The sequence below is a fragment of the Lampris incognitus genome, chromosome 12, assembly GCF_029633865.1.
Source record: "Lampris incognitus isolate fLamInc1 chromosome 12, fLamInc1.hap2, whole genome shotgun sequence".
NCBI classification, from domain to species: Eukaryota; Metazoa; Chordata; class Actinopteri; order Lampriformes; family Lampridae; genus Lampris; species Lampris incognitus.
The window spans coordinates 22,913,924-22,928,280 of NC_079222.1; the positions used below are offsets into that span (position 1 = coordinate 22,913,924).

Consider the following 14,357-nt stretch of genomic DNA (forward strand, 5'->3'; position numbering starts at 1 on the left):
ACTTCATCCATTTACACCCATATATAATTCATATAAGCCCATAAATTTGCCTCGTATACATATGTGTGTAGTGGCTTAGTGTGAATGCTGTAGTGAGTTGGCATGGCAATGGTGGCCGCATGGCCAAGAACACTTTTAAATTGGAGGGGCCCCTTAGCTCCCCTGTCATCAAGTCGGTCAACACCGCAGCCCCTAAACCCATCATTCATCTCTGCCTTTATTACTATACTCACACGCTCCTTTTTTTGCTCTCCAGCTTACTCGTCTGCTTTTTCTCCCTTCGAGAAGACACCTTCGCAGGACACGCATCGACCCTCGAATTGCAGAGATGCTGCTGCCACCCCTCGCTGATGTGACCAGGGCTCGGAAACCGTTGACTTGTAAGATTATACAGAGTGTAAGAGAGTAACCTCTGATTTCATGATATTTTCGTACCCTCTGTTCACATTCCCATTGAGAGCTATTGATTAACCGCCACAGAGATTATAGCAATCCGCATGGGTCACCCAACAAAAAGGTGTCGGTATTCCCACGTTGCATTCACAAGAGGTTGTTTGAAGGTGCCACGAGGAGTTTTTCACTGATTATTTATCAGTCTCTTGTTTGATTTTAAGCAAATGAGACTAACGGCACGAAAATCACATATTGCAGTGTAGTGAGTCCAAATGTTTGTCTCCGGGTCTGTGAAATCTGATGATTTACAGCACACAGACAAAGCCACAATTAGGGATACATTACCTCATTGCTGTATATCTTGCAAACACCTGTTTTTCCAAAAACACTACTGAATCTCTCACCCCTCTCCTCACTCCTCTCTTCAAAAAAAAAAAAATGCATGAGCTACCAGAGGGTGAATGTAGATCTCTGTCCCAATGACAAAGTTGTTCTTCTGTGAAACACTACCACGTTTGTCAACAGTGCCGTGCAAAGTCAACAAAAAATGCTAAACTCATCGCAGCTTTAACTACGTGTTAATGTCTGGGTCTAAAACTCCGCTGGAAGACGGAGCAGCATCTAATCTCGCCCGTCCTGACTTTAACAGCAGGCCTACTTCCAGCACATCTAGTCACACCCCAGTGATTTGGAGCGGGACATCACACTTGTCACGGACGTCATGCTTTTATCGTGTTCCCGTGACCCTGTCAAGTAATTAACAACTGTACTTCTCGAAGTGTTTCTCTGTTTACCAGTTCAGCTTCGCATTATCCCATCAGAACGGGCTCGGCTCCTAATTGCCTGCCCGGCCGAGCTCCCTCCTCGCTTCGCCTCCCCTCTTCTGCCCGAGCTCTGCGGATGTATTTTCATCAGCTCCCAGCAGAGCACAGGTGAAAAACTCCTCAACAGGTGCTTTTACAAGGGTGTCATAGCTTTAAAGGGGAAGTGCTAAGAGCCGTTTTTTATGCTTAACCCTCCATTAGGCACAAAGCCATAAACATGAGCCTGGTTTATGGGACAGGGGCATAGGGTTTAGTCAACTGACTGTAAAGCACCCAACTCAAGGGCCCTTGGAGAATATCCGCCTTCAATGAGTGAAGAGAGGAGAGTGGAATGTCGAGAGAGGGAGGGAGGGAGGAAGGGTGGGAGGACGAGAAGGGGAAAAAAAGGGAAAAAGGGTGGTCTCTATCCATTAACCTGCCAGACTGAGAAGTAATTGATTGAGGAAGGAGAAAAGAGGCCATGGAGAAAAAGATTACCTATTGGGCTTTGACAATGGTAAACCAGATCTATAACAGATCGATGGTTAACATTCAGGGGGGTTTGCTGTTTTTTTATGTATAAAAATGTATCTATGACTTACAGTAATTTGCTTTTACAAGTCTATATTGGGGGAGGCTGTGCAGGGAGGTAGATTGCCATCTTAATTCTGTTTCGCTTATATTGAGGGTGTGCTTTTCGTTGAGTGAACTGATGACAATGTGATATCAAAAAAGAGCATCTTGTATCATTTCAGGCACACGGCCGGCCTGACGCATAAGCGAACTAAGCGTCTGCTTTGGGTCCCCATGGCCACCAGAGGGCCGCCAAGAGTGTTTGAAATGTCCCACGAGAGAGCTTAAAATGTTGTGGGGGGGGGGGTTGTGACATATTATATTATGTCAATGGTGATCATACAAAAAAAGCAGTATTATGTACCTAAATCTTTGGGTAGCTCTCCAGGTAGCTTACACTCTCCTTGTGACTGTTGCGTCTGCAGAGCGGAGCTTTTCTAAGCACAAACTGATCAAGAACTACTTGAGATCTTCCATGGCACGAAAAAAGACTGAGTGGACTTGCAGTAATTAGTATCAACAACAAAGTTGGCCATCAGATCTCTTACAGTGATGTCAAAAACCACTTTGTCACCAGAAAAGCCAGGAAACAGGTTTGTTTTGTTTTTGGGTTTTTTTGCGATCAAATTTTTTCTTTATTGACACCTTTTAATAACGAATAACAGTGGCAGAAAGTCAAGGGGGATAAGAAGAGTAAATGTCAGAATTAAAGTAGTATTCTGAAATTTTTCACATTTTTTTTCTGAACCTTTTGCACATCTGTACATAGTTTTCAAAAATGATTATTCGGCTTTTTAGTCTATTCTTGAACCATTACTGTTATCTTGTTACAGGTTCCACTTCATTTTATATCATTATTTAGGTATTTGTTTAATTTATTTAACATTGTCTATAACAGGGAAACGTCACTGAGGGAGGTACTGTTTTTCTTAGTTATTTGATTTTAATTGTGGTTGATTGTTGTTCTGTAGTTTTGCACATTGCAAATTTTTTAAACCAAAAGCAATTGAAGTGGTTAACTTGTTTTTCTTCTGGATTTTTTCCCCCTTTTTCTTCCCAATTGTATCCAGGCAATTACCCCACTCTTCTGAACTTTCCCAGTCACTGCTGCACCCACTCTGCCAATCCGGGGAGGGCTGCAGACTACCATATGCTTCCTCCGATACATGTGAAGTCCCCAGCCATTTCTTTTTACCTGACGGTGAGGAGTTTCGCCAGGGGGGTGTAGCGTGTGGGAAGATCACACTATTACTCCCAGTTCCCCTTCTCCCCTGAACAGGCACTCCGGCCGACCAGAGGAGGCACTAGTGCAGCGACCAGGACACATACCCACATCCGGCTTCCCACTTGCAGACATGGCCAATTGTGTCTGTAGGGACACCTGACCAAGCCGAGGTAACATGGGGGTTCGAACCGCCGAGCCCCGCATTGGTAGTGGTCAACTTGTTTACAGTAAACAGATTGTCTAATGGTTTATTTTGTTACTTTTCAGTGCACCACATTCAGTATGCCACTTAGTACTGTATCACTTTGAATGTTAAAGTGCAAATTAAACCAGACCACTCTTGTGGCTTTGCTACCTTTTCAGATTAAAAACCATGGAAGGGTAAAAACATGCCGACCTTATATTGGTATGGCTTCAAGCAACACAGCTACAACTAATAAAATTGATAATGGTTATGTTAGATTTACAGTAGACGTGCGAATGATCAAGCATTGGTGATAGTCAATAGTGTTGGCGGCGCCAAGGTGATGGGGGACCCCAAAACCAAATTCTGCTTCGGGGCCCCATAAAGGCTTTTGCCGGCCCTGCTCAGACAGCTGTCTATTCAGACTTCCATGGTTCAAGACTATGAGAGGGAATGTACGGCCCCCAAAGAAATGCCATCAGGTTATATCGAATACCACCAAAGCCATGAAAAAGTGCGAAAACAAAGGGCAGTGAAAACAATGCGAGATATTTCCCCCAGCCAAACAGGGGGAGAGTTATTATCAGTGGTATTTCCAGAAGAGAGGCGTTTCGGAGTAACACAGAACAGCTCTAGTCTGCGTCCTGTGAGCCAGATTCCTAAATACACTACACGTAAGTGGTAACAGGCACAAAGTCTACAAAAATAAACACAGGTTCTCACAACCATTGTTCCCTTACATATGTGGCATATTGTTCATTCAGAATTCTATAATTAAGGAGGAATGTCAAAATGTTTGCAGTGCAGATTTCAGCGAGTCTTACCAGACATACCATAATCAAAGCAAAATAAGCACCCACTTGGTGAGGTTATATCTAGTTTTGTCTTTTGGAATTCTCTCTTGTCTTCCCTCTGTTTCTCTCTCTCTCTCTCTCTCTCCCTCTCTCTCTCTCTCTCTCTCTCTCTCTCTCTCTCTCTGACTGTCTCTTGCCTTTACTGTTATTCTTCACAAGTCCAACTTTCATGGGCTCTGGGGGATGTTTTAAAGATCGCAGCTACAAGTTTGTGCCAGTAGTTGATATGTAAGTGAAGCAGTTTTGGCCCGCGGTTGATGAATGAGCTTCTGACAATGACGACGATGGAAGCGGGTGGATGGGAGATTAAGAGAAATAAGAGTAATGGCAAACCTATCCGCTGTTTTTGTTTGATGTTGCGTCATAAAAAAATAGTTAGCGGCGGTTTTAACAGTCAGACGGTGCCAAAGATGGTGATCCCAGCTTGGCTTTGATGGGAACGAGTTTACAGATTCCCTGAGTCTAGCTATATAAGAAAGACGAAAATCCCATACAATAAACCTACTGGATTTTCTTATCCTTCCACCTTTTTTTCCCTGCTGTGTCTAAAAGAATTTAAGTTGCTGACCTGCTGTCATTTGTCTCTTTTTCTGACGTAACCACAGGGGCCCCTAGAAGGAGGACACCTATATAAGTACACAGTGTGAATGTGCCAATGAATAAAAAAAAAAAATTAAAAAAAACATATTGGACACCTTTATGGCACGATGCTTTTTGAGTAAAATCCAGAGGAAAAACTCCCCCCCCCCCAAATGTTGCTCATATTCCCCAGTGTAAGAGAGAATTCCCTCAAAAACAAAGATCCACAGGGGTTTTTATCAAGGCTTCTCCCAAGGTAGCTGCAGCAAAACAGATAATGTCTTACATCATGCAAAGAAATATAAATTCTTAACTTCTGGAACATTTTTTTAGGGACGTGAAAATAATATCAGTACCCTGTATCTAGATGCATTCCCCCTTCTTTTGCCAAAGGTTTTCTATAGGGCCATACCCATCATTCCCCATTAATATGACTGTTGAGGGTTTTGTAGAAGGAATGGTGTGTCTGAAATAATTTCTACTATCAATTACTATTCTATCTATGGCAAGAACCATGCTAGTCTCTTTATTCTGACCTCTAACTGCCTCTAAACTGTGTTTGGACTGTCACTCTTTCCAAACCAAACCAACTCCTTTCTCCAATCCATCTGGTTTAATTAAGACCACTGGGTATGGTAGGAGGACAGTAGAAAAGAGGGGAGAGGGTTGAAGGGGAAAAAAAAGAATACAGAAGAGCTCAGTCTGGGTTTTTGCTTCCCCTACCTAGAGAGCCATCAAGTTGCACTGGTATGGCCCTGCCAAAGTGTGGAGCACTGATTAAAGCAGCCAAGGCTAGATTGGACTTGCCACCCCTAGAGGATATCAGGGCAGGCCACACAGGCTGGGGTTTGTTACAGTCAGCCTCAGCCCAGTACAGTCAGGAGACAGTATATTTAGATATATTAACCTCTCTCAGGGATGTACATTTGGGAAGATGTGTTATTATGTGATTTACTGTACACATGTGAGGCCACAGTGTAGTGGCTCTACACACTCACGGTAAGAGAAACGTTTTCAATTAAATAAACCAAAACAATGATTTAATTTGAGCAAAGATTCTGGTCAGAGTAAAAGCTTTTAACAAATTATAACTACACATTGCAGGTCAGTTACTTAAACATAACCTCTCTACAAGCAACACATAAATTGTGACTGTAGTGAAGTGAAGAAAGTGATCTTACTTGTGCGGTGAAGAGCGGTTGAAGCACGTCTTGGTCACATCTGTCACATTGGGGTTACAGCAGTCACCAAGATCATAGAAAAAGTTCTCCCAGTTGCACTCCGGGTCACATACCCCATTACCCTGTTTGTATTCAGGGCAACGGCTCCGGTGCCCAGACATGCAATCGCCTGCATCAAAACCTGTCAGCGGGTGGTTGCATTCTGGGTCGCATGCATCATCACCAACTTTGCTAATGTCACAGTTGGCCAGAATCAAACGATTACGGAGCGAGGAATTGGTCACATTATGAACGCTAAGCTCCCAGGTGATGTTGTAGGGGCTAAAGGCATCGTTAAGCTGTTGATGCTGCAAGCTGATCTGGTGATCGGATACAGTAGGCCTTCTTCGCGCATCATCCCAAATATTAATGACACGATATCGCACTGTCTTGGGTCGACGGAAGGTCCAGAGGTAATTGTAGTTTTTGATGACCGCCACATTGTCACAGACAGTTTGACCACAGGTCGGTGGCTCCAATGTAGTGTCCAAGAATCCTTCACTATTCCCACCCACACCGCTACCACCAACAAACCCTAATCGTCCACTTCCTCCCTGCTCAGACTGGGGAAAGCTTCCATCCTTCACAGTCAACCACTTACGGCCCGGGTGCTCGAAGGTTTCTCTGATGACCAGCTGAGGGGCATCCTGGGGGTCCTCATGGCCTTGCATGTCCCTGATAATCTGTCTCTGCCCCCGTGCCCCTCTCCACAGGCCTACCCTTTCTACCGCTCCCCTGTAATTATGATTCAGTGCATTACCACCAATCATTAGCACTTTGCACTTTTTGGTCAAATGACTGAAAACGTCACCAGATTGCTCCCGACTGACACCCACTTGAGCCCCATTGACAAAGAGTTTCATGTATACGCCGTCGTAGGTGACAGCCAGGTGAACCCACTGGTTGGGAGTGTAGTGGGCATTGGAGTGAATCGAGGTCACTTTATGGGCACGGTCAGTTTTAAGGGAGAAGAAGAATCGAGGGTCTCGGTTGCCTTGTTCACTGACTGCCTGGATCCCGAGGAGCCAACCCCGGTCACTCGAGGCGTAGAAGCATTTGTCGTAAAGACCTGATGGAAAGAGAGAGGACATGAGTCAATTGATGTGTGTAAGAACGCATTTATTTGTAGTCAGTGATAAAGTATGTCTTTAATAGAGACACAGGAAAAAGAAATAAAGAACAATAGCAAGGAGAAAAACACATTCTTCAGTAATAACTTCTAAGAGGAACAGGCTGCAGCTTAGTCCATAATATCGAGGCAGAGCAGAAAGCCATGAGCCAGGTAAACAGCAATTTCACCCCTTTTAATCCCCCCCCCTTTCCTCCCCAATTGTACCCGTCCAAATACCCAACTTTTCCGAGCTGTCCCAGTCACTGCTCCACCCCCCTCTCCCAATCTGGGGAGGGCTACAGACTACCACATGCCTCCCCATGTGGAGTCGCCAGCTGCTTCTTTTCACCTGACGGTGAGGAGTTTTGCCAGGAGGACGTAGCACATGGGAGGAGCACGCTATTGCCCCCAGTTCCCCCTCCTCCCCGAACAGAACCAACCAGAGGAGGCACTAGTGCAGCAACCAGGACACATACCCACAGGCAGGGCCAGTTGTGTCTGTAGGAACGCCCAGCCAAGCCAGAGGTAACATGGAGATTCGAACCGCTGATCCCCATGTTGGTAGGCAACAGAATACGCTACCCGGACACCCCAATTTCTTTTCTTTCTTTTTTTTTAACATTTCAGTGTCTTAGTTCTTGTACTCTGTGCTGTGACAACAAAGTTGAATCTAATCTAATCTATTCTAAAAAATAAAAATAAAAAATCAAGTTAGACCTCAGTCTCATCTTGGATATTGATGTTTAACAGCAATTCGCCATTTAAGGCTTTCTTTAAAAAACAGAGAGAGAGCCATCTAGGAAGTCTATAAAGGTGACCCTTTACCAGTTATTAACAAATATTTTATTTCAGAATCTGAACGGTGTGTTGTGTTTCATTATATACATTGAAGATACAGTATTGATTACTCCACACTATACTATCCTGCATGCATATACATTTCTTAATCATCAGATATTGACTTACATAGGCTGAATAGGGTAGAAATAGTTTAGATTACTGAGTAAATGTTATATAATTCATTGTCTGAAAACTAAGAAACTGTTGTCCTGGAAATTGGGTTAAAGTGCATGTTTAATGCAAGGGAGACCTAATATATATCTTTTTAAAAAGCAGTTTCATGAACATTGAGTGCATTTAAAGTTGTTGGTGTACATGTCCCTTGCCAGTGGGGTAGCCAGAAAAGGCTAGTTTCTGCTAAAGCCTTGTTTTTCTAGAGGCACCAAAACACCTTTTTCCTGTTTCACTTGGAACGTGTATGTCAGCTTCAGCATGGTAATGTGTTTTCACTTCTTAGGGGATCTCTGAATGCTAAATGTTTGTTTGTTTAGCACTGCTGGAGGACAGTGTGTGTGTGTGTGTGTGTGTGTGTGTGTGTGTGTGTGTGTGTGTGTGTGTGTGCGCGCGCGCACGTGCGCGCGTGTGTGCTAATGCAAATTTGTGAATGTGTGCACGTATCCAGACGTGTATTTACAGGTCAAACTGTGCAAAAATTCCAAATCACGGTGACAGATTTCACAAGGTAAGATCTCAGCGTGTCTGTTTTAACAGATGACCTTGGGCAGAGATAACTGGAATCCACCTTTGCCAGAGGCGTACACTGTACACATTTGCTAGCACTGGGAATATGTGGTAACATTGCACTCGGTTTCTGATTGTGACATTACAGGTTTTTGTATCCAGTGCACATAGGCTGCATTTGCAGCTGATCAGGAAATGGTTCACCTGATACCACCCAGTCTCATTTGCATTAGGTTCTCAGTAAAAGCCAGCTCATATTCTTTTTGCTTTTTTTTGGGGGGGGGGGATTTTCTCCTTTTTCTCCCCAGTTGTACCTGGCCAGTCACCCCGCTCTTCCGAGCCACATGCCTCCTCCGATACATGTGGAGTCGCCAGCCGCTTCTTTTCACCTGACAGTGAGCAGTTTCGCTAGGGGGGCGTAGCGCGTGGGAGGATCACGCTAGTCCCTCTAGTTCCCCCTCCTCCCCCAAACCGTTGCCCCGACCGACTAGAGGAGGCGCTAGTGCAGCCACTAGGACCCATACCCGCAGACAGGGCCAGTTGTGTCAGTAGGGACGCCCAAGCAAGCCAGAGGTAACGCAGGGATTCGAACTGGTGATCCCCATGTTGGTAGGCAACAGAAGAGACCGCTATGTTACCCGGATGCCCCTAATATTCATTTCAACTGGTTTAACCTAATCATGGATAGTGTGCGCTGTCATGGTGACGATCAAATCTGTAGGTCAAGTTTACCAATATACTTAAGATGACTGCTTACTCCTTTTGTTAGGTTGCCTGCTTGGCGTGTTGAGCAACATCTAGCATTTATGCTTCGACAAAGCTTTATTTCTGCTCTAGTATCACGGTAGCACGTAGATATGACCGTAACTTTGGCATTACAAAATGCACAACCAATCAAACTCTGCAACAATCTATGGTGGTGCCGCAACTTAAAATACTTGCAGGTGAAAATAATGTAAGAAACAAATCAAGCAACACAGTTTTTATCCCAAAAAAAACAAAACCCAAAAACGTCATTTCCGTCAAGCAATAGTTATCAAAAGTGTCAGGTGACCTAGCAAAAACAAACCATTCGTCTACCTGAGCTTGTGATTCACGACTGGCAAATGGTTTCCCACTAACATCTAGTTAGCCTTACCTAGCGTCTGGTGAGATACACACTCCAGTATGCGCTCATTAGCTCGATATTCTAATGGGCTAATGTTCAAAGAGCGAGCGTAGGGTTTAGCGTCAAGGTCAGTACTTTGGCGGATGACGTTTTCAAGCTTTCCACTACAGCGAAAGGAAAAAGCCTTCCATCTGTCAGCTAGTGCACTCAAGGCTAAAAGGTGTGCTAAAATGCTCGTAGGGCTCCTAGTGTAAACAGCTGTCATAATTCTGCCATGCTCAATTAATCTAACACAGTACACTTTTCCAGACCTGCACTGTGACTGGCTGGGCTGACGCAAACACTCACACATGCGCAAGCGAGCATACACACGAACGCACGCGCGCACGCGCAGCAACACACAAACTCGCCCATGCACATTTGCACACGAGCGTGTGCACGTACAGCACATGCAAATACACACATATAGAGAAACCGAAACACCAGCGCAAACAAACGTTTCTGAGCATACATACGCACAATGGAGGTATTTGCATATGCACACGCCACAGTCGAGATCATTTTTTTGTCAGGTTCAAAGGCAATCTTGCTTGCACTTGCCATTTGTCATGCTCCAAGCAAAACAAGAAGAAACAAAAAACAAAAAACAAAGAAAAATGTCAGAGGAACCTGAAAAAAAAAGGGCGGGAACAATGGAGACTTTTTTGTTTACTTTTTAAACTGTTATAGTTCTTAAAAGGTCAGAGAAAGAAACTATGACTACAGTCATGTTGAAGTGCTTGCAGCAGCTTGTGGAGATGCTGGAAAATTCCATTGATACCTAGACCGCAACCTACACATCATAACCCAGCGTATTGATTATCTAAATGGGTTCACACTTCTCATAAATGCGCTTTCCCCTACACCTTGCTGCCATATTTAATATATCCTACCCCAACAACTCATTTCAGCTTTGAAAGTGTGGCACAGAAAGGTTGACGGTTTCACTCAGGCCTCGGACCAACAGTTTGGAGAGACCGAAAGTTTGGCCCCAAGTGTGGCTGATTCAGTTCCTCATGTCTCAGGGAATATAGACAGAAATAATCAGCCTCTATGACTGTCAAGCAACATAAATTGCAACTACTAACACTGTAACTCTGAACCTTTCTAACATTGTCAACATTTGAAACCCTCTCATTAAATTTAATGACTCAACTCAGGATTTTATGGCATTTTATACCACATGTATCAGAACATACCAACATAGCAGGAAAGGCACACACTGCTTGAGGCTAAGGTAGCAGTAATTGAAGCAACATTTGCCCTAACATAAACAACTTGGATATAAGCCTCTTTTATTGAAACGGTGATATAATTTTGTGAGTAAACTGCAGAATTTTCTTTTTTTTTTTTTGTCGGAAAAATGACCCGAGGGCATAAGTGTTATGCTGTATCCCTCGCTGGTCCCCAAACCCTCCCTACTTCCCAGGTACTTAGTCAGGATCTCAAGACTGTTCATGACTTTGTCTGAATATTTCACAACTTCCATCTATTGCTTCACACACACACACAAAAAAAGAAGGCAAAAACAAGAGAACAACTTAATGACAAACTATCAGAAAGGACGTCATGATCCAGAATACTAATGGGAGGGATTAAAAGTCATTATCATCACACAAAATGATAGTAGTAAGATATGCTAAATCTGTTATCAGAGCTTGTATCTGCAAACATGGGCACATAGTTGTCCCCCAGTAGGTCATGGAAGAGAGCCTCGGCTCCTCTTGTGATTTATTTCCCCCTTTCTGTGATGCGGGATAGCCCAACATGACCCGGATGCAAAGGCTAATAGGGCACAACAAAGTTTGCATAACATTTGGACACAGAACTTGATGTTCAGATTGTGCAGTTTTTTTTTACACGTGTGCGTGTGCGTGCATGTGTGTGTGCATGCATACATGCGTGCGTGCGTGCATGCGTGCGTGTGTGCGTGTGTGTGTGTGTGTTTATCAACTCCCATGAGGGGTCTCAGCCTGGGGTAGTATCCAATCATCTTGAATTACAGCTGGTTGGTGGTACTTTCCAAATGTTCTTAAACCTGGGATCAATTCTGGCCATATGTAACTATGTCAAATTAGGGAAATGACAGTGTAAGAAACACACTTTGCTCACAGAGCAGTGTAGCGCACAGTACAGCAAACCAGATAACCCTTCCTCGTGTTCATTACCAGTTTTAATAGGACATCTGTAATATAGAAAGTACCTGCTAGCCTTACAGTGGTCATGCCTCCATGGTACCTCCGTATCTGGCCTATTCGCTTCATCAGGTCTCATTACTTTCTAGAAGCTCCCTAAATATTATATTTCACCCCAAAACTTAACAAAACATGACAGCAACAAACATGTAACTGGATTCTGCTTGCATCAATTATGGATAGGTTACAGATTTTAGCAAATCTGTTGTTAGGTTAGTCCCTTTAACGCACTCAGAAGAATAGAATAGAATAGAACCCCAAAATCTAATGACGGGATTCATTTTAAAGGGAAATAAACCTTTATACTTGACCTACAGTGGTAGACTTTTCTGCATTTTTACCTTCAGTACAATGTAATTGTGTATGCTTATTGATATTTTGACACTGCAGAGACAATGACACACACTGATGTTTCTTTTGATTTGATTTGAGATGGTTAATTTTGTTTCCGTAACCAGTTTTTGTATTGATTAAAGTTTCAATGTTTTACACATTGGAGTCCTCTTTTACTAGAAAGCAAGAATTACATGGATGATGGATGGATGGATGGATGGATGATAGATGGATGATAGATGAATGGATGATGGATGATAGCTAGCTAGCTAGCTAGCTAGCTAGATAGATAGATAGATAGATAGATAGATAGATAGATAGATAGATAGATAGATAGATAGATGGATGGATGGATGGACGGACGGACGGACGGACGGACGGACGGACGGACGGACGGACGGACGGACGGACGGACGGACAGACAGACAGACAGACAGACAGACAGACAGACAGACAGACAGACAGACAGACAGACAGACAGACAGACAGACAGACAGACAGACAGATAGATAGATAGATAGATAGATAGATAGATAGATAGATAGATAGATAGATAGATAGATAGATAGATAGATAGATAGATAGATAGATAGATAGATAGATAGATAGATAGATAGATAGATAGATAGATAGATAGATAAGCAGACAGACAGACAGACAGACAGACAAAAAGACAGACAGCCAGACAGACAGACAAAACTGGTGATGGTCAAAACAACAACATGGTTGGAAAACAAGTGTAGAAAACAACCCTGGGGTGGGATCAAAATAAGAGGATGGGGCTCTGTCAGAGGCCCCAGGATTGTTGGTAGCTCAGGAGGCCTGAATTGGATTTAAAAGATTATGCATTATTGCATTTGATTGGTGGTGGATTGTTCTCAAAAAAAGGTCTCCTCTGCTGCACCAATGTGAACACAATGCTAGAAAACAGTACAACAAAATGCAACACGGCTTAAACCAAAAACCTTTTAAGTACGCATCAGCATGACATGTAATTTAAACAGTCACGCAGTTTGACAAACAGATTTCTCTCACAGGATCCAAAAGCGCCACAAAATTTAATTCTGGGTTTTTTTAAGAGCATATTCCCTACAGCTCATTAGTGATAATGTGTCCAGCATCTCAGTATACAATCACCGCAAAAAGATGCACCCACACATAGTATTGTTTCCCTTCTGTTGAGATAGATAGATAGATAGATAGATAGATAGATAGATAGATAGATAGATAGACAGACAGACAGACAGACAGACAGACAGACAGACAGACAGACAGACAGACAGACAGACAGATAGATAGATAGATAGATAGATAGATAGATAGATAGATAGATAGATAGATAGATAGATAGATAGAAGATAGATATATTGAAGATGCAAACAATGAGTAGTACTCCAGCCCTTAAACGGCCAGACAGACAAATTGAAGAACTAAGTTCGGTTCAGTTCAAGGCTGGCCATCTGCACTGGTACTCCATCAGGCAGTGTGTTGCGTATGCAACGCTCCCTGTCGGCAGTCCGGAGCACCAGAGCCGGCTTAACGCCGCACAAGGAGCGGTACTGTGTTATAGTATATCATAGATGACACTTAGTGGTAAGGACATAAAGATGCTCCTTATGGGCGGGTTATTGGCTTCGTTTAACCATCACCAGTGTGTTAAACATGTGCATGGGGCTCAGGCTTCTGTTTGACCGCATTTTTATTAAAACGTCTCTGCGCAATTGATGGACACGCATCAGTGATGGATTGCAACGTGTCTCAGGGTAATAAAGTCCGTGTTGATCCTTTTTGGGGGAGCGCACGAGTGCACGCTTTTTCGAGGAGGGCAACGTCACCGGTCACCTACGCTGCCTGCTGCACAGGCAAGCAAGGCAGCGTTGTGATTCGGCGCAAGGGGAATACCCTGTAATTCATTCCTGTCTCGTAACTCCGGTAGTCCGTCCAAAAGGTGTCGATTTTTTGGGGAAACACTCAACATTGCGGCATGCGCGGCGCTCCGATCACCTCCCCAGTAAAACGAGCATCTCCCTCTTTCTCTCTCTCTCTCTCTCTCCCTCTCTCTCGCGCTTTGTGCGCACGGTGACGTGCTCACTGTCAAAGTTTTCGCCATTACATCATAGTTTTAAAATAGCTGGACGACTCATTGAAATTATTTTTTACGCACAGTGACATCAGCTGCCAATCAGATGATGCAGTATAGAGGATAGCAGTACCTGCCG

General features: G+C 43.6%; 1 protein-coding gene across 1 annotated transcript in view; it reads right to left on the reverse strand.

Moving 5' to 3' along the window:
• Positions 1–14,357, reverse strand: part of pappaa (pregnancy-associated plasma protein A, pappalysin 1a) — a 148,918-nt gene that overhangs the window by 133,726 nt on the left and 835 nt on the right. Inside the window, exon 2 of the mRNA XM_056290944.1 lies at positions 5,793–6,900. Coding sequence (XP_056146919.1) covers positions 5,793–6,900 — 1,108 coding nt within the window. The remainder of the gene's footprint in view (positions 1–5,792; positions 6,901–14,357) is intronic.